Source organism: Elephantulus edwardii, unplaced genomic scaffold, assembly GCF_000299155.1.
Source record: "Elephantulus edwardii isolate Elephantulus edwardi_28Jun2011 unplaced genomic scaffold, EleEdw1.0 scaffold00138, whole genome shotgun sequence".
NCBI classification, from domain to species: domain Eukaryota; kingdom Metazoa; phylum Chordata; class Mammalia; order Macroscelidea; family Macroscelididae; genus Elephantulus; species Elephantulus edwardii.
Window position 1 is genome coordinate 7,795,937 of NW_006399888.1, and position 20,780 is coordinate 7,816,716.

The 20,780-nt window shown below is 42.2% G+C and overlaps 1 protein-coding gene across 3 annotated transcripts in view; it reads left to right on the forward strand.

Moving 5' to 3' along the window:
* Positions 1 to 20,668, forward strand: part of PLCB4 (phospholipase C, beta 4) — a 193,243-nt gene extending 172,575 nt beyond the window's left edge. For 2 of the 3 annotated variants that reach the window (XM_006894242.1, XM_006894243.1), the window contains 6 exons: positions 1,249 to 1,324; positions 3,617 to 3,792; positions 11,077 to 11,178; positions 12,814 to 12,871; positions 13,276 to 13,362; positions 19,109 to 20,668. In XM_006894242.1, the coding sequence (XP_006894304.1) occupies positions 1,249 to 1,324; positions 3,617 to 3,792; positions 11,077 to 11,178; positions 12,814 to 12,871; positions 13,276 to 13,362; positions 19,109 to 19,177 (568 nt within the window). In that variant the 3' untranslated portion in view covers positions 19,178 to 20,668. Of the gene's footprint in view, positions 1 to 1,248; positions 1,325 to 3,616; positions 3,793 to 11,076; positions 11,179 to 12,813; positions 12,872 to 13,275; positions 13,363 to 16,727; positions 16,765 to 19,108 lie in introns of all 3 variants that reach the window. The other variant, XM_006894241.1, reaches the window with a different exon arrangement.
* Positions 20,669 to 20,780: the final 112 nt, after the last annotated feature.

Here is a 20,780-nt window from a genome sequence, read left to right on the forward strand (position 1 = left end):
CAGGATAGGTTCAAGGTTTAGATCTGTTGTTCATCAGATCACGTTGAGTCTAAGTTAACTTGATGGCACCTAACAACAACAGAAAATAAATAATACAGTTAATGCACTAGAGGGGAAGAATGCCATCCTGATTTTTACTATTATAGGAATCTTTAATGTAATGCCGGCAAGTGAGCCTGTTGACTACAACATATTCTTGTGTTTACCAGGAGAGAGTTTGGTTAGGACTAAGCATGTTGCCAGAAGGGACCAGTCCTTGGAGAAGGACATCAAGCTTGGAAGGGTAGAGGGAGAGTAGCCAGAGAGAAGGATGCTGGCTGAGATAGACTGACACAGTGACTGTGTGGTCTTGGGGGCAGATGTGTCAGAGATGGTAAGGTGGGCTCAGAATAGAGCAAGGTTCAGCGCTGTTGTTCATAGGGTCACCATGACTTGTAGTCAGTCCCATAACACCAACAAAACGGGGCGGGGGTGTCTGTTAGCAGTGCTACAAGCTCACTGAACAGCAAGCTATGGAGAAAGTGTATTTGACAGCAGCCATTGAGAAGTAACACATTTAACAAGAGAACTAGCATTGTCGATTTTCTCAGAAACTCTCTGTTCGTACTGAAATCAAGCATTCCCATCTAGGCCCTCACAATCCAGGGCATACATATCTGTTCCTGCTTCAGTTTGATATTGCAAGGGGGGGGCAAATCTGTAATCACTGAAATACTCAGTAATGGTTACTGGGCAATTGCCTGGTATATATTTCCCACTCACAATAGACAAACAGCAAAAATTACCCTATAATGCCAAGAAATGCTATTTTCTCCCTCGCTGGCATGTTTAAAAGACAGCAAACTGTCTTTATAGCCAAAATGGGTGAATTAAGAATTCAATTTAAGACTGAGGACCTGTTTTCCAGTTTTCATCTCCAGTGATGTTTTTTTGAATACATGAAAACTAAAAAGATGTGAAAATAGTTCAAAGAAAAGCAGGAACCAAAATGGAAACTCTGACAAGAGACGTTGAACAATGAGATAATTGTTGGGTTGGAAGGGGCTCATTGTGGAGTGCTGAATTGAGTAATCACTTTGTGGAGGGCACTTTGTAAGGTATGAAGCTATTAATGGGAAGACCAGCGCTGCCCAGCGAGCCATCAAGCCTGTGTTTGATGAGCTTATTATCTTTGCTGGAAAGCTTTGCAGCAAAGGGCTGTTGGAATGGGAAGAGATCTAACTTTGGACAACCATTCTCCAATTTCAGGGGAAGTAATTGTCTCGAAATGAAGAAAGAGACCGAAATTAAAATTCAGACACTGACATCAGATCACAAATCTAAGGTAAGAAAATGCCCGTTTTTGCAGCAGCGCCTAAGAAGACTGTAATTCTTTTTTCAATTTGATACCATGTGCTCATCAGAAATAATAGCAGCTCTGAGCTGGTCTGTGGTGAGCAGATACTGTGAGGCTTGTTTGTGATAGACTCCAGGGCTGGGGTGAGAGCTCTTTCATGGAATGTTTTCTTTAGTAGAAATAGCCTCACAGAGTATCTGTTATTGGGCCTCCGTTCTTAGAAGTATCAGAACTAATGATGAAAAAAAATAGGATAACAATAAACACAGTCATATATACAGAATATGCTCGCTTGCCAGGAAATTAAAAGGTGTATTGCGATGGGAAAGTCTGCTGTTAGGGACCTCTCCAAAGTTCTGAAGAGCAGTGGTGTCTCTCTGGAGACTTAAGTGTGTCTGATACAGGCCATGGTCTTTGTAGTCACTTGTTATGCCTCAGAGAGTTGGACAACGACTAGGGAGGATAGAAGGAGAATTGACGCCTTTGAGCTGTGGTGCCGGAGAAGAGTATTGAATGTTCCATGGACTGCCAAGAAAACAAACAGATCCACCCTAGAGAGGGTTAAACCAGGCTACTCCTTGGAGGCAAGGATTCTGGGGCTTCGTCTGACATACTTTGGTCATGTTGAAAGGAAGGACCAATCCTTGGAGAGGGACATCATGCTTGGGAGGATGGAGGGATGGCGCAGGAGAGGAAGACCCTCTAGGAGGTGGATTGATTCAGTGACGGGTAATCGGGATGGGTGTGTCGGAGACAGTAAGATTGGCATAGGATAGAGCAGAGTTTAGGGCTGTTGTACATAGGGTTGCTATGAGTCGCAAGTGACTCGACAGCACATAACAACAACATAGTACACTTCCTAAGTGGCAGAAACTCACCCAATTTAGGATGGAGTCACTTTCAATGCCTCATTCTTACTGTCTCCTAACTTTACTGTAGAAGTTTTGAAAAGAGTTGATGTTCTAATAGATCAGCCTCATTACTCAGATTTCCCCCAAGACACAAGGAATTGGGAGTTCCGAAGACTTTATTACATTTATGAGGAACTCTAGTGGGACAATAGGTGGGAGCACTTGGTGGTTAGTCTAAAAGATTTATTGTTCAAGCCCATTATCTGCTCCATGGGGGTGAGGGAGGGGATCATGTGATGATGTGCTGCGATAAAAGATTTACACCTTTGAAATCCTACAGAGGCCGTTCCACTTTGTCCTGTAAGGATCACGAGATAGATAGGTTTAACCGCAGTGAGCATGGTTTAGGGTTGGTTTATCTGTTGGTTGGCTGACTGCTGGCTGTTTTCATTCTACATGACCCGCCATCCTCCAGCTGGCTGGCACCGGCTCATTCACGTGGTGGCCTCTGAGTCCCAAGTGGAGAGAAAGAGCAAGCACTCTCATTTGCTCCTGTCCCATTGAATAAGGCAGCTCACAGGGACATTGCAGGAAGCACGGATAATGGAGAGGGAGGAGAATTCCCACCCCAACAACTGATAGGGTTGACACTATGAATCACGATCCAGGAATAAAAGACCTGTTAGAGGCGAGGATTTTGAGGTTCTGTCTCACATCCTTCGGGCATGTGGCCATGAGGGACCAGTCCTTGGAGAAGGACATCGTGCGTGGGAGGGTGGAGGGATTGATAGAATAACTGGGGTAATGAGGGTAGATGGGTCAGAGACAATGGGACTGGCTCAGGACAGGGCAGAGTTCCAAGCTATCGTGAATAGGGTCACTGTGACTCACAGATGACTCCACAAGGCATAGCAGCAACAACAACCACCACCTTGGGAAAGTGAACCTAGGGAAGCAGGAAGTAACTGAGAGGATTCTGATAAAATTGAATACAATATCTGAAAGCTGTAACAGACTAGGATATGGGCAAGTTAGAGCTGTGATTGATGCTTAAGTATAAACAATGACTCCCAAACCTCATTGATAGTGGCATTCTGTTGTTATGTGAGGTGGAGTCTAACTGACCCATAGCTGACCCTCCAGCAGGTTTTCAGAGGCACTTAGTTAATCACCTGGGAGGAGCTTGCCTGTCCGTCTCCCACTGAGCCACTGGTAGATTCGAACCATGTGCCTTTGGCATTGCAGGGCAGCTTCGTACCACTAGGGCCTCTGTTGATTAGTACATAGGATTATTAGCAGCACATGAGTGTCTACTGTTTCACCAGGTAAATTGGTAAGTGGGACCAGAACTGTATAAATAACAATGTGCTTCCAGTTCAGGCCTGATCGCTGAGAAGCCCAGCAGCCTTCCTCCTCTCTCTCTGCCCAGGTCAAGGAGATCGTGGCCCAGCACACCAAAGAGTGGTCAGAAATGATCAACACCCACAGCGCCGAGGAGCAGGAGATCCGCGACCTGCACCTGAGCCAGCAGTGCGAGCTGCTGAGGAAGCTGCTTATCAGTGCTCACGAACAGCAGACCCAGCAGCTCAAACTGTCCCATGACAGGTACGTGTCATCGCCCCAAACGCAGTGACAGCTGAGCCGGTCAGCACCGTCGCCCCATCTCTCCATCAGGCAGAAACACAGATGGTTGTCTCTGGAGTAAACTGTCTTTTTTTGTTTAAAATGATATGGGGGTACTTTTGCACTTCTTTTCTTTATTTTTTAATTATTAATTTTAATGACCATTTACAGACACTTTGGATTTCCATTCATTCATTGTTCCACTTTTCTCCCTACCCACCCCTCCCCCCAATTCGCTCTTCTCTTTGAAAAGCAAAAGAAAAATTCTTTCATTGTTTTACAGTCCCTCCCCCCAAGTCCACTCCACTATGCAGCCTTCGCTCTGGACTCCTTTCATGATAATAATACCTAATCACATATCCCTTTTAAACACTTCACTCTCTCATCGGTTTCAATGCAGTATACATTATTTGTCCCCTCTTTCTTTGTCTCCCCTCAACCCCGATGTCAGTCCAGTTTTACAACAGTGGCACTATGAAATATTTGTCTTTTTGTGACTGAGATATTTCATTCAACATAATGTCCTCCAGGGTCACCCATTTTGTATAATATTGCATGAGTTCCTTGTTTTTCAATTCACCGTAGTATTCCACTGTGTGAATACAGCACAGCTTCTCTATCCATTTGTTTGTTGATGGGCACTTGGTTGTTTCCAACTCCTTGCTATTGTGAACAAAGTAAAATGGTATGTTTTTATCACACAGGCAACTACAAATATATAAACTTTTTTCTCTATTTTATATGGATTTGCACACAAAATTCTAATACATCCAATATCATTCATGTACATTGTGTTTCACAGAAAGAACGCAGCTTTTCTATTATGTACATTAGCTTGGATAAGTGGAGGGTCATGAAAAGGGAGGGAGACCCTCAATGAGATGAATTGACGTGACTGTGGCCATGGGCTCAAGTGTGGCAGAGATGATAAGGATGTCACAGAATAGGACAGCGTTCAGAGTGCTGTTCATACGGTCACCATGATCTGTACTCAACTCTACAGCACCTAACAGCATGTTGGTTAGCTAAGGCAATACGTGCCTTAGCTAATTTATTTTAGCAATATTGTTAAGTTTGCATGTACATGTGATACAAGGATGATGAACCCTTAAAAATGGGTTGATAAATATCAGACACTGTCAAAGGACACTGAGGGGCATCCCCACAAAGGAGTGGTCCGCTGGGGTACTTGTAGGGATTCACAGAAGGGTAGGGCTAGAGCCAACCTTTTGAAACATGGTTTGGACCTTCTCAGGCAGAGGAGACACAGAGGAGAGATGCGGACAAGCCCACTGAGCTTCCAGAAAGGTTCAGCTCTGACCCCTTAATGGGGCAGTGGAGAAAAGAGTCCCTTTCCTTCTCCTTTTCTCTATTAGAACTTCTGTGAATTGAAGAACAACAGGCCTGGTCAAGAGAGGGCAAGAAAGAATACATTTATTTGTCCTTTCCCTGCTTCGGAAAATTGTATATTATATTTAAATCCTACAGGTGATGAGTTGGGCTTCTTCCCAGGCTGGAGGGCCTTGACATCAGTCTTTTCTAACACAGCTCTGCCATAGCTTACTTGCCTCCGACTTAATACCTTGTGTTAATAGCCCTTTTTCTGAGCTCTTCTCCAGCTCATTTTTATTTCTAAACATCCAGTTTATAAATGAAACTTTTGGCTAAATAGCACTTTTTATGTTTAAGCAACTACTTAGCCCCAGGAGATCAACTTAACACCTCTTTTATTTTTGAGGTTAACCTTTTACATCTTACATTGCCTGGCAAAGAAAAGGATTTGAGCTTTCTGTCATAAATAATGGCACAGATTAAAACCACAAAACGTAGAACTTTTTGTTTGCTGTGGGTAAGGAGCTTTCCCTTCCAACCCAAAGACAGGCAGTTCTCGCCTACCAGCTGCTCTGAGGGAGCCTGGTGTTGCTCTCCTACCATACGATTTACAGCCTCTGAAAACCTGGACAGTCCGCTGTGAGTTGGTTCTGACTCAATGGCAGTGAGTTGCACTTGAGTTCTAACTCTGTGTTTTTCAAAAGCTTGTCCACTTCATCCAGAGATATGATCGATGTGCTCTCAGATGGACAGCAGTGCCACTGGCCATGTGTTGAGTCAAGTCATGCTTATGCTTAATAAAGATATCGAAGAAGACTGTGGATGGGTGGGAGACGTCTACAATTAGAAAATTCAACTAAGGTTCCTTAGAGGCCACAAATCGGGCAGCTTTTCCAAAATCAGTAGTTTTCAGAATTGCCTGTTTACACAAAAGGACATGATCCCGAAAACATGCTAACACTTCTCAGTGTGAACTCAAACAGCAGATTCTTTTAAACCACCTGTGAAGTGACTGGCCTTCTGAAGGCCTGACATCTGAAATGCTTAGCAAACAGCCAGTCCGGTGGGAATGCTGGGTGATCTCCCAGGTCCCTTTCTGCTCCTGAGAGTGCATTCTGAGGAGGATCTAACAAAGCCCCGGAACTGTGCCAGGCTCCCAGCCTGTGGCGTCAGTCAAGGACCAAATATGAAGACTTGGGAAACCAAACTGTCTGCCTTTGCAGATTTGCTCTTTGCTTAGAACTGGTCTTTAATGTGAGCAGATGAAGGAGAAATGTGAGCCGTAAGTGAAAACATAGCCCCTTCCCCTGCTTGAAAGTCTTCCATGCATCCCTGTCTCCTTGAGACTACACTTCTTAACTATCTATGCCTAGGCTCTGTGAACAGCCTCACCCTCCTCCCCATAGAACTGCCTGTCATTCCAGTAACTCTTCCTCTTTTCCTTTCCTGCAGGGCAGTTTTCTCTCACCTCTGAGCCCTTGCACAGGTGGCGCTTCTGCCTGCAGTGCTTCCTTTCTGCCTCTACCTTTATCTTAGGCCTCTCCAGGCTTCGTCATCACTCCACACCCCACCATACCCCACAATTTTCCCTTCTGCAAAAATAGTCTCTGGAATCTCAAGTTGACACTACATTCCCCTTCTAGGCTCTTTGCTCTTACAGTTGCCTTATTTTCTTGCCTGATTTTCATTTCCAGCATCTGGTGATGCATAGCGAGTGGTGGAATGTTGTTGTTTTATTAGATTAGTGCCCTCTCGGGCTGTGTACAGAGTCATTCTGTGAACACAGAGTAAAACTTCTCCATAATCCATTCAAAGCACGTCACTGATGCTGTCTGTCGAGTCACTTCACAGTGGAGTCAAACTATAAGCCTTTCTGCTAACAGTTCAATGCCTAATTGTTTGCGCCATCCAGAGCCTCCAAATACAGAGAAAAGGAAAATCAAACTCACCACCATCAAGGGGGTTCCAACTCATAACCACCCTCCATTGGGTTTCCTTATCGGAAGAGCCTGCCCATCTTTCTATGAGGGACTGGAGAATTCGAGCCGCCAGTAAACTTTTAGCAGCACAGCCTTCCTTTTACCAAGGCTTCCTGAGCACCGAGTGTTGTGTTTGGTGCCATTGAAGAGAGTACAACTCATAGCACTCCTATGAACAACATTTCTGAACGCTGCCCCATCCTGTACTATCCTCATCATCCCTGATACACTTGAGTTCATTGGAACAATCACTCTGTCAACCCGTCTGATTGAGGATCTTCCATTCTTTTGCTCACCTTCCACATTTCCCAGCATGATGTCTGTTTTTCAAGGACTGGCCCCTCCTAACAGTTTGCCCAAAGTATATGAGAAGACATTGCACATCTTTCCCTTGAAGGAACACTCTGTCTAAACTTTCTCCTAGACAGATGTGTTTGTTCTTTTGACAGTCCTTGGGATATTCCGTAATCTCCACCAGCACCACAGCTCAAAGGCACAGAGTCATTTTATGTCATCTTTATTCATTGTCCAACTTAGATGCATAGCAAGTAATTGAAGAGATCCTGGTTTGGATCAGGTGCATCTTAGTCTTTAAACGGACATCATTGCTCCTTGACACCTTGGAGACATCTTTGAGAGCAGATTTTCCCAATGCTCCCATCTTTTGATTTCTTGATTAATGGTCCCAAGGGTGTTGATTGTGGGTCCAAGCAAGATACAATCATGGACAACTTCATTCTTTTCCCATCTATCATGATGTTACCTATTGACTCAATGGTGATGATTTTTGCCTTTTTGATGTTGAGGTATGATCCATATTGAGGCTGTAGTCTTTGATTTTCTGCAGCAAGAATTTATCATTCCCAAAAAAAGGTGATCCTAAAGAATGTCAAAAGTAAAATCTTACTGGAGATTATTTTTAAAAAACAGCTAGAAAAGTATATTGACAGAAAACTTGCAGAAGTTCAGGCTGGATTTAGAAGAGACAGTGGCATCAAGAATAACATTGCTAATGTCAGATGGATCTTGGCTGAAAGCAGAGAGTACTAGAAGGCTATCTCTCTTTGTTTAATTATATGGAGAAGAATGGGAATCCCAGAATATGATGTTCGTGCAAAACCTATACCTAGACCGAGAAGCTGTTGTCCAAACAAAACAACACTGCATGGTTCAAAATCAAGAAAGGTGTGTGTCATGGTTGTAACTTTTCCCCATACCTATTCAGTCTGCATGCTGAGCAACATTTGAGACACTAGACTTTATGAGGAAGAATGTGGCATCAGGAGTAAGACTCATCAAGACTTGTCATTATGCAGAAGACCGAACTTAATACAGAGTTGTTATTGTTGCCGTTATGTGCCATCGAGTGCTATGTATGGCAGCTCTAAACCCTGTCCTGTCCTGAGTCAGTCTCACTAATTCTGACACACCAACCCCATTGCCCCAGTTACCCTATCAATCCATTTCATCCCGGGTCTTCCTCCCCTGCTCTGATCCTCCACCCCTTCCACATATCCCTTCCAAAGACCGGTCTTTCCTGGCCACATGCTCAATGTGAGTGAGGTGGAGCTTCGAATCCTAGCTTCAAATCCAAAGGAGAAATTTGTTTGGTTTTGTTTTTTTTTTTGGCAGTCCATGGTATGTTCAAGACTCTTCTCCAGCACCACAACTCGAAGACATCGATTCTTCTACTGTCATCTTTAGTCATTGTCCAGCTCTCTGATGCATAGCAAGTAATTGCAAAGACCATGGCTTGGGTTAGGTGCACTTTAGTCTCTAGACTGACATTGTTGCTTTTCAGTACTCTGGAGAGGTTCCTAACAGCAGATTTTCCCAATACAATTCATCATACAATTCGTCTTTTGATTTCCTGACTGTTGGTGTTACGAGTTTTGATTGTGGAGTCGAGCAAGCTGTAATTGTTAACAACCTCAATCTCTTCTCCATCTATTGTGTGTGTGTGTGTGTGTGTGTGTGTGTGTTTGTGTATCATATATGTGCCATAAAATATATAATTACTATATAATATATAATACAGAGTAGACTCTCAGATATCTCTGTTGAATGAGTCTTGAGTGAAATCTCACTACTGCGATACACCTGCATAGAACTTGTAACATAAAGCCACGCACAGGCCAGGAAAATGACAGTGCTACAATAAGAATGTCATTCAGCAAAATGTTCCATACAGAAGTACACTTTCTCATTGTAAGAGCTCATAGAATACAACTAGTACCCAAACCAGTTGCCTTTGAGTGGATTCTAATGCACAGTGATCCCCGTATGTCAGAGTATAACTGCATTCCATGGGTTTACATGGCTGAGAGTTAAGAAGTAGATCGATTGAGAAGTTGTGGTTCATTCACACAATGGAATACTATACCACACTCAGGAGCGATGATTTCAAAAAAATACTACCTAACTTGGGAGAGATGGGAGACCATTATGCTGAGTGAACTGACCATTATTATAAAAATAGGATAACTAATAACACATATATGGGAACCCAAGGAGGGAAAGGCATGAGAGAAAAAGGCTGAGGATGGTTAGGGGTGAAACCACAGGGCTGCACAGTTTAGTGGTTGGAGGGAGGGAGTGAAGAAAATGGGAAGGATCAGGTAGAGACCTGAAAAGATTGAGTAATGGTGGTCAAGGTCCAATGGTGATTGATTTTATAAAACATGACTTATGGAAATTATTGTATGATACACAATATCAATCAATAAAGAACAGTGTGAAATACAATGTGTATAAACTTTGTAAACAAACCAATATAAAATAAAATAAAAAAATTTAAAGATGGACTAGGTACCCAGGTCTGTCTTCAGAGGCATTTCTGGGTGATCTAGCATTGCTCCAACCTTTCAGTTGACAGGTTACCATTTTCAGCACCCAGGAGTGGTTAGGAGAACCATACAACTGCATTGTTTGCACATAAGCTTTTCGCCAGACTAGGTGTTGTGAGTGTAAACTGACATCGGATGCAGAGGCAGCCTACTCTTTCTTCTATTACTTTGTTGTTACTAGTAATGGGGTGAGGAACAGGGACTGTAAGTTAGGTGGAATGTTCTGGAATTGGGAGCCTTTTCCTTTGCATTATTTAAGCAGCCTTCCTGTCCTCCTGCCCACTAGACACCAGTGGCATCTCCCCAGCCCTGTAAAACCCACGAGCATCTCCTGGCATTTCCACATGTTCTCTGTAGAAGAGAATTGCCCTAGGTTGAGAATCACAGATATATACAGATGTAAACACCGGAGAAGTTCAGTGCAAAGCCAGGGCCTAATGCTTGTTAAGAGAATGCTTCTGAATGAGATGGAATTGAAGCTACAGTGAAGTAAGGCAAACTTGTCGACCTGCATTCCAGCATTGACAGAGAGAAGTTGTAAGATGAACATAATAGAAAAAAGATTATGTCAAACTAAGATGAGAGGCCTAATAATCTACCTCTGAAATCCAGCCAGTAAAAATCTAGGAGTTGCCTTTATCTAATCCAGAATTGATCATTGGATGGACAACATTTTGTTCTTTCTGTGTGGGGTCACTATGAGTCAGGCTAACTTGACAGCAGCTAACAGTAGTCACGATGCTTAAACCACATTACCTCTTCATTCTGTGAATCGTCGGAAAACAGGAGAGTCATTTGTAATGGTTGGAACATCTTCTTCCTCTTCCAGTCCATCTGGTCCCAGATCTTGTGGGACACAGTCTTTGTATGTGATGAACTAGAATAACAACATCTCTCCTTCGCCATCCATCAATTTTATGTCACCGGGAGATGACTCATCACCCTTCAGGCGTACAGCTTCTATATGGGAGTGGGTTCCTTGCCTCTTTTTCATGAAATACTGAATAACTCAGTCAGATTAACAATTTTAAAAAAGAATAAAGTGAACCTGAAGCCAGTGCTTATGTGGAATTGATAGGTTTATTTGTCTGTTTGTTTTTAATATCCAGAGAAAGTAAGGAAATGCGAGCCCACCAGGCCAAGATTTCCATGGAAAACAGCAAAGCCATCAGCCAAGATAAATCCATCAAGAACAAAGCAGAACGGGAAAGGTGAGTCCGGGTGGGCTCACTCTGTGACTGTTGTGTTTACTGAAGGCACGTTCCCATCCACACATGGGTCTATATTTGCCCTGATACTGACATCTGAGAGAGGAAGAAACCTGGGGTCTTGATAATTCTGCTGCTGTACCTGCTAAGAAGACTTATTGGACAAGATTGTCCAAGGTTTCCTCATAAGTTAGACCTCCTGGAAAACTGGTGAACAAACTTGTGTCAAACATGACCTAATAAACGGATTTCCGAGTTAGCTGCCCATCCCGGCAGGTCATCTGCCCTGTATCATCTCCCTATGGGGATGATACATCTCCCTATGTTGAGGTGTAAGGCAGGTCCTTGCTGGGCGGTTCTGACTAGTAGCAATGAGGCCGACTTCTTGCCTTGATTTTGCTTGTATTGCCCTTCACACCAGGGTTCTTCTCAGAAGCTTCCAGCTGGTTGTTTATGGTTTATCCATGTCTTAGATTGCATCTTCAAAATCAGAGATAGAGACAAGAATTCAAGGGCTTGCGGTTTGATTTCCTGAGGGGCTCAGTAGAAAGGGAGGTGGGCGGAGCAGGAAGGGGCTGCGTGAACACCTGGTCTCAGCTGGGGGCACCTGCAGCCCCATCGCACAGGGAGCTCTTGTGTAAAGCACACCACATGTGGGTCCTTGAGCATGGGTGTCTGATGTTCTCCTGTCTTAGTCAGTCCTGGCCGGCCTCCTGGGAATGGGGAGAGGGTTGATGTGGCCTCTAAAGAAGACCCTGGTGGCCTGGCAGTGAGGAGTTGCACTGCCAACCTGAAGGCATGTGGTTTAAGTCCACCAGCTGCTTCTTGGGAGAAAGATGGGCATGCTCCTGTCCTGCCACTTAAAGGCTTTGAAAACCCACTGGAGGGCCAGCCGGTTGCAACTTGATGGTGCATAACATACTTAGAGAAGGCCACAGGTACAACTCTTTAGCTAATTGGTGGTCACAGTGATCTGAGCGTACCTTGGAGACTCAGATTGTACCTTGTACTGGAACTACAAGAGTATCAGAGTCTACGTTGTACAGGATGGTGAACCTGCGAGGTTCACTGTCCAGTGTGTCAGCCTCAGAGAATTCACTGCAGTTACTGCTCCTGCTAAGCATTTGTGCACTAGTAATCCGACCGATAGTGCTTATAAACTGATGCCTCAAAACAAAGAAAACTGGCAAGCCTTTGGTACCTGTTCCTACCGCCTCCTGCAGTTCAAATTCACCAGCAGCTCCTTGGAGAAAAATGGCATTTCTCCTCCCGTGCAGTTTGCAGTCTGCTGACACCTGCTGGGGGGTACACTGGGAGTTGCTTCCAACTCCATAGCAATGAGTAGGTGAGGTTTGGGGGGAAGAGAGGAAAGGGTAGAACCAGTATCTGTGCAAAGAAAGTTTTCATTATACCTGTAACGTCTCAATTCCCTTAAAATATGAGCCAAACTTGGCAAAATATTAACATTAGTTAATCTGAGTGGTGAGTACACAGTATGTTTTCTCTCTATGCCCTGTTTGAAATTTTTACAACTAGGAAAAAGAAGTAATAGTCCTATCTAGATAATTCTTACTTATTAGTACTTATATTATCATGTACTGTTAACCTGACTAGTATTTATCGTCTTCTCTCTTCTAGGAGAGTCAGGGAGTTAAATAGCAGCAATACTAAAAAGTTTCTGGAAGAAAGAAAGAGAGTAAGTATTTTATCATTTTCTTGGCACCTTTCCTCTGAAAACCTACAGGTCATTAACTCGTACTCAGAGATCAGACGTCAGTTAATGTGCATGATTTGATTTCTCTGTGCATTGGGCATCCCAGCTTCTCTTCCTTGCTCCCCAAAAGCTAAAGAAATCTTTTACTAAAATCATTACGCTAACTATTTGGCACCAGTTAATCACATAGAAAGTGAGGCCAAGTTTTAACCAAGAATAGGTAGTGTGTTCTTTTCTAAGATTTTAACAGAAAAACATCTCAAAGAGAATTACAGGTTTAAGCTATCCATTTTCAGACTGGTGTTTTTTCTTACTCCTTGCCATACACGTGTTCCACAGTTAAGATTACAGCACAGTTCATCAGAATGGTTTGTTGTGTTTTGCAGCTTGCAATGAAGCAGTCGAAAGAAATGGATCAGTTGAAAAAAGTCCAGCTTGAACACTTAGAATTCCTGGAGAAACAGAACGAGCAGGTATTTTGCCTGAACAACATGAAAAACCATGGGTACCCAGTCTCCTTGCTGATGGGGGTTGTGCTTTATAGAGACCGGTCTCTAAAAGCCAGTGGCATGGAGAGGTAGCCAGAAAAGTTTGGTGGATGTTACTGGTTTCCTCCTTTTTTTTTTCTCATCCAGAAGGAAGTATTCCTTTTTGTAACAGAGGGGGAATATGGCTGGGGGCGGTGGGGGAAGAATAGAGTCATCATTTGAATATATTGTGGGAATTTGTAGGAGGGACACTGGTTAAAGTGCTGACCAGCTGACCAGCCTGTAGGTGGAATCTGCCAGGCGCTCCATAGGGGAAATTTGAGACAATCCCTCTCATGATTGTTTACGGCCTTCGAGACTCTACTGGGAAGTTCTAGTCTGTCCTAGAGAATTGTTATAAATCAGAAAAAAAACTCAATCGCAATGGGTTTTAAGAATGAAATGACTGAAAGTGAGAGAAGGGGCCATTATTCACATTGTTCACATTATTTCTCTGTCATTTAAAACTCAAAACTTGTTGCCGTGGAGTCAGAACCCACCCGTAGCCGATCCTCCTGAAGGTTTTCAGAGGCTGTAAATCGCACTAGAGGAGATTGGCCATCTTTCTCCATCCCTCTTTCATCTAGAGTTTCATGATTTGGAACCTACAGGCAAGAGAAAGAATGTCTAAAAGAAAGTGAGGAGAGGAACTACCATTTGCAATCTCCACCTAAAAGGAAAGTTCTCAAACCCTCCTCTGGCTTACAGAGTGCCCCTAACAGCATAAAGCACAATGATTTTAAACAAAACTTAGTGTGAGTGAATATCATCCATTCCCTTCGTGCTTTTTCCAAGCAAAGGAAAACATTAGCTAGAAAGACGAGCAGCGAATAAAAGTTGCCTGGAATCCTCCAGGTCAGTCAGGCCTTCAGGCGTATGTCAGCACCACGAGGGGTGAGTTCATCATGTTCACAACGCAGGTAAATCTCCATCCAGAGGCAGCAGCAGCCAGTCAGCTTTGCACAAAGTCATTTCAGCGTGATGGTGATAACCTCCAGCTTCTAAGGCAAAATGAGCCTCATTAACTGGACATTTTCATCTCAGTCCAAATGTCACTCTTTCAGTTCTTCGATTTCTTTTTAGATAACTTCAGTTTAGAAACGTTGAACTCACTTGGATGAAATATGTGCTTATACTACAATTTTCTTATTTCCTCCTTTTCTTAAAGCAGCTCTGTTCAAGGCACTTTGAGAAATACTTTTGCAAAAAAATGCTTTGGGAGAAGTGCTTTCTCAAAGTCAGTGGTTCTCTTTGAAGAGCGTGTAAAAAAGAAATCACACTGAAAAGTACCTTTAAGGAAACAAAACAATGGTATCTTTCTTTGCCTTTTAGCTGGGCAGTAAGTAAATAAACCCAGCTTCCCATCTTTGACCATGGTAAGCAGTAATTTGACACAACAGCATATGCTTTAGCCACATTCCCCATTTCCTAGGGACCTAAATACTTCCATTTAAGAAAGGTACACGGGTTCTCCCAAGGGAGTGAGAGTTACTGTCCTATGAGTTCAGTGCATTTGGTCAACTCATAGATGAATCACATTCTGGTACTAATTAATTACCTCCATTCTATTTTTTGTCCTTGAGGCACTTCTCAAAAAGTGTTCTGGGGGCCAGGGTGGGAGAGGAAATTGTTGAGGACAGAGGGAAGTGGACAGTGATGGTATGAGGAAGTAAAACCACGACTTCCAAGGCACTGGTATCCATCACATCAGTGATGTTAAAACTCCTGGCATTGGGTGGGTACCAAGGATACCATACCTTCAAGTGGATTCTTTTAAAGCCTCCTTTAGGCGAAGGGCCAAATAAAAGGTAAGGCATAATTATATTTCTGTTAACTAAATTAAGAAAATACTTAGTATTATGTTATTTAGCAATGTAAGTTTTTGATTCAAGAATTTAAGTGTAATAAAAAGTGGTTATCTCTAGAACAGTGATATAGATATCAGAGCTGCAGAATGCATTTATCCAGTATCTTTAGTGTCACAATCTAAGTACATAATAATACATATTATTTTTTTAAATCGCTGAACATTTATCTGAACACACTCTACAGAGTCAGTACAGTAAAATACTATGTTAGTGACACCTGCATTGATTGAGTCATTTTAGGAGGATGGTGGCTTTTTGTTCCAAAATTTCATCTAATGCTTATGAATGTGAATAATATTTACTTCCTGCAGCTGAGATGTTGAGTCCCAGGTGCTTGGGGGAAAATAGGATTCGAGGCTTGAGATAAATGATGATTTAATGAGACCCAGTGAAAGAAATCCAGAATATCATTGATGCTCCTGGCAAACAGAGAATTTAGACTTGAAATGCTGTGATAAACTTTAGTTTACAAATATGACCTATTCCGTAAGAAATTCAATCGCAGGTCATTGTGGTTTTGTGTAATTTAAGGTGTAAAGTCCAAAGTTTTGATACCACAGTTATTCTGTGTGTTAAAAACACTGTCATAGACACAGTATGAATACACAAACAATGGCTGTATTTCTTCTCTCATAAAGGACAAGTACTGGAGCAGTGTATGATCTCCCTTCATGACCAGTTAAACCTTCCATTCCCAAGCCACTGTTAACTCTTGAGACTTTTTCCTGTTTCTCAGTCAAAGATGAATTCATTTTGACATATTCCCGTAGTATTTCCCACTAAGAGTCTTACTCCTCTTCCTAGAAGTTCTCTCAGTTTACCTAAAGTGGAGCATGAAATGGACCTACTGAACTAGATAAGTTTTGAGGGCTTTGGCAAAACTTACTCAGACTTTCTTAAAGTTTTAGTTTCAACTCTGGGTCCAAATCTCCACTTTGTTTTTAAGTTCCTGTAGGTCATTCAGTGCCTTTATGGTCAGTCAGTTACTCATTTAACAGTCTGAGAGGTGGGAGTTTGAGGGGTTTTTTTTCCTACTTTGTAGGCCTCCCACCCACATTTGTCTTCACATGTACCATTCCAAACACTAACAACTTCATTACCGTCACCCCCAAGTTTTAGAAGTTGATTTTTGTCATCAGTTCTATCATTTAACACAGAGGGGCAGAGGGTCTGACTAGGCCTGTGGTTCTCATTCATGGTGGCACCAGGCAGCACAGTTTGGGCTGACAGGCATCAGTTGTCCTGTTTGTTCTTTTTTTCTTTTTGCTTTTGTGATCAGCTCGGGGAAAGTCATTGATGGGTATATACATGTTTTATTCTTAGCATTTTGTTTTTCTGTATATGGTTTTGCATTCATTTCTCAGATTCACTTCAATATTCATTTAATTTTCTTTGTTTCGTATGTATGACTCAATTTTGACATTACTATTTTTGTACAAACAGCTTTTGAAATCCTGTCACGCAGTGTCCCAAACGCAAGGTAGGACTCCAACTCCCGTAAGCAAGCCTTTGCTTTCCTTCTCGATTCCATCAATATTCTCAACGCAGGTCTATTGATGATTCCCATCTGCTCATAACTAATCAATATGCAAGGGTTTGGACGGAAAGATTTCATTATTTCATGCTTGGATTTCTGATGTAATATCAAACTGAAACTCCCAGTGTCTGGTCATTAGCAAGCAACTTCTGTTGGAGTTTTGACCATTGTTTCCAACTGTAGACCTGGAAACTACTAGATCTTGGTCATGAATAAGCTTCAAAAGCAATGTTACCCAGTTTGCCTATGAACCAATCACAGCTGAGTCTGGATCACCATGTCAGTCATTCCTAAACCCACTATTCATATTCTCTGAATAATTTTGAAAGCACTCCACCGGAAATTCACTGGTGGCTTTTAATGGCAAAGTTTGATGGTTTGTGGGCAGAAACACTAGAGTATGACCAGTATTATGCTTTATGCTCAGTCTGGTCTGCCAGGGACCTTATGAGACAGATGACCTTTATAAGACAGTGACCATACAATGTATTGTCCAAACCAAATCATTTAGACAGTGAAAAGGGTACTATTCCTAGTAGCTAGGATTCAGATACAGACTAGAATTGTCCAAAGCAAAGAGAAATGAACGGTCACCCGTCCATATGAAAATTACATTAGCCCTTGGAATGATCTGTTAATGTCATGCAATTCTTTGTAAACTTTTTCATATTGTCTTTGAACACTGACGAGGAGGATAGAGGGAAACTTTTATGACTGTATTCTGAACATTTAATTTTTAGTGCAGATAATGTTCCACTGTCATCTCTTAAGAATCCTGTTTGTGTCATAATTTCATGTTTGTATATTTTTCTCCATTTCTTCATTCCTCTACTAGAATATTATTATGTTTAAGGCATTAGAAAATATCTGGGTAAAAGGAACCATCCAGCCAATATTTAAGCAGAAAGATGTCATCCTCTGGTATCATTATACCAATCCTCACTGAAATATAATTTTATTTTATATTAATTGTATAATATAAAATATAAAACCAAGAAGAATAAAGCCTCAATATGGTCTATTGGTGAACAAATTTTACAACAGAACTTCATCTGAGGCATTATATGCTCATAATATGTCCCTGGGTGACACAAGCAGTTAAGTGCTCCACCACTAACAAAAGATTGTTGGTTCAAACCCACCCAGAGTCTCTTCAGAAGAAAAAAAAAAGACTTTGATCTCTGCTCCCAGCAGATTCCAGCCATTGAAACCCCTGAGGATCCTAGTTCTGCTCTGAAACAGATTGGGTCAACATCGATTGGAATCAGCTTAAAGGCAGCTGGCAGTATGATCTGAGGAGCTGACCAAAGTCTCCACTTCTAAGCATAAATGAATCATGAATCCTCCCCTGGTTTATGTCGTTCTATCTCCATGTTTCCATCAATTTCTAAATGTCTTTGGTTTCCAAGTGATGTCTCACACACACACACAGGGAGACTATTTTCCTTTCAAGAAGACATGTGCGCTGGGTTCTAGCAGTTCTAAACCAAGCCTTTATGGCACTAGTATCCAGGCCTCCACTTAGAGAGTAAAAACTGAAATGAATCCATTTCTTTTTCTCTATATTATAAAGCAGTTATCTGTTACCAGACTCTGCCCTCTTCCTATTCCCATTACTAATTACCAATTACTTATTGTACTTAACTCAAGAGATTGAATTCATACTTTCTGGTTGTCTATAAGCAGAAAATTACCCCAGAGTAGTTTTGTTTTCTTTTCTAACAGTGAAATCCCAGGAATCCCACTATGTTCCTTTAACATGATACTTGGAGGGCGCTTCAGCCAAGGGCCCTGAAATATACGTCCCACTGAACATCCTACTTTCTTAGGAATTGCTTTTCATTCCCTATCAGGCTATTAGAGGATTAAACTATACACGAATCACATTCATCCCAAAAGCATTTTTTTTTAAATGTCTGGAGAGTCAAAGCCACATCTTAATCTGTAGAAACGAAAATCAAACAAAAAACAGTGGGCTATGACACAATCTAACTATCAGGAGACGGGCTCAACTTCTCCTGAAATGGTGTTTATGCCCTGGCGCAGACCTGTACTCCTGGTTCCTGGGGAGCTTGGGATACTCTAGGTACTAACCCTGTAGTTCTAGGCTAGGACCTGAGACGCTGCATTTCTGACAAGGTCCCAGGTAGTACTGATGCTGCTGGTCCCTGGACCAGACATTGAATTGAGGCAGTGATGACCTCAAGCTCAGGCTAGAAGAGGACAGGGTCGTTAAGTGCCTCCAGGAGATTTCCTCGTGTAAAGCCATTTTTTCCTGACGTTCCAGGCGAAGGAGATGCAGCAGATGGTGAAATTGGAAGCCGAGATGGATCGCAGACCAGCAACAGTGGTGTGACGCTACAAAATGCAAACTGAGACAGCACAACTCCACAGCATCGAAATACCCCTCCAGACGTCTGAACCCCTGTCCCGAGGGAGAAAGCCGTTTTCTTCTGTGTTTCCTGTCTGTATAGACAAGGTGTCTCTGTGACCTGGAGACTTGGAATGACTTATGTACCTCCCGCTTAACATTTGGAGTATTGAATTCCTTTGGCCAACCAAAAGTAGCTACTACAATTCTATACGTGCACACAAAAACTAATATTCCAATATGGCAGAGTGTAACCAATGATAATCCAACTTAAACATGTTTTGCTGTACAATATCATCACAAGTAGGCGAGCTTTGTGTCAACAACTCCGCTTTGTGATGCATTAGGACATGTTTGAGCTGCAGCAGAAATAGTGCATTAGCAATTTAATAGCAAGTGCATGCACTAGTTACAAAAAATAGACAACAACTCTGTCCACAAATGATCAGCAGCAGAGGTGGTGGCCTGCTGGACAAAGAATTTCCAGAATTTTCCCTACATCTCAGTCAGTGCCATGTCTCTACCACGCCATACAAAACGCACATCCTGTAAAAGTCGTGGAAACTCCTAGAACACTAGAAAATTAGAGCAGTGTTACCTGTGCCGAGACTACTCAGTGCGCAGAGGGGAGCTCTGTGAGGCAAACGTCAAAGCGTTTACATCTGACCTTGCTTTCTAGGAATTGCTTCTGCTGACTCCAGTCGTTCTGGTTCACCATTATGTCCTAAAGATATGAAGTGGCTATTGGCAGCCCTGTGTAAATGTGATCATGTATAAAGTATTTATAATCTTTAACTCACACTGTTGTGGAGCAAAATCATCTACGTATTGCCACGTTGACAAGATTAGTAAACAGGAATACTAGAACTATGTTTGCATGATACACAAGCACCGATTCAGACTAATCCGTACAGGCACAGTTAATCTAACGCCAAATAAATACTGGTTAAATCAATGTATGGCACAGAAAACATCAGTTGACTCAAGACTTTTAGCATACTTTAAAAAAAAAAGTATATATATGTGTATATGACTTACGTGGGCATTCTTGATACTTCGAGTTCTAGTTTGAAAAAAGATACATAACTAATTTAATTTTACACAAAAAATATTTATGCAGATTTTCAGAGTTTCATATCAGGAAATAACCTTTTTACGTCTGTTAAATATCCAAACAATTTGCAACAGTGTTATCGTGCATGGTCTCCACGCCTGCTGTAGTTACATTGCAGACAGTGCATGACGAAGTATTCCTTTGGGAATCCGACCATGCCACCCACACCGGAGGAGTGCATGGGAACCTGATAGTCTAGAACTAATCAGATGACTGATTGTCGTACACCAAATGCCGACCAAATTGTTGTATATGCGTGTACAAACTGATTCAGTGTGTTCCGTTGAACAAAGCAGAGCAAATTATGTTACCATCAATGTTGAAATTAAACTTCCAACTTCTCTAATAAAAAATTAAAACACATTTTGGGTTTCTTTTCTTTGTAGCCAGGATTCCATTGTGCGAATATACCACAGCTTCTCTAGCCATTCGTTTGTTGATGGGCACTTAGGTTGTTTCCAACTCCTTGCTATT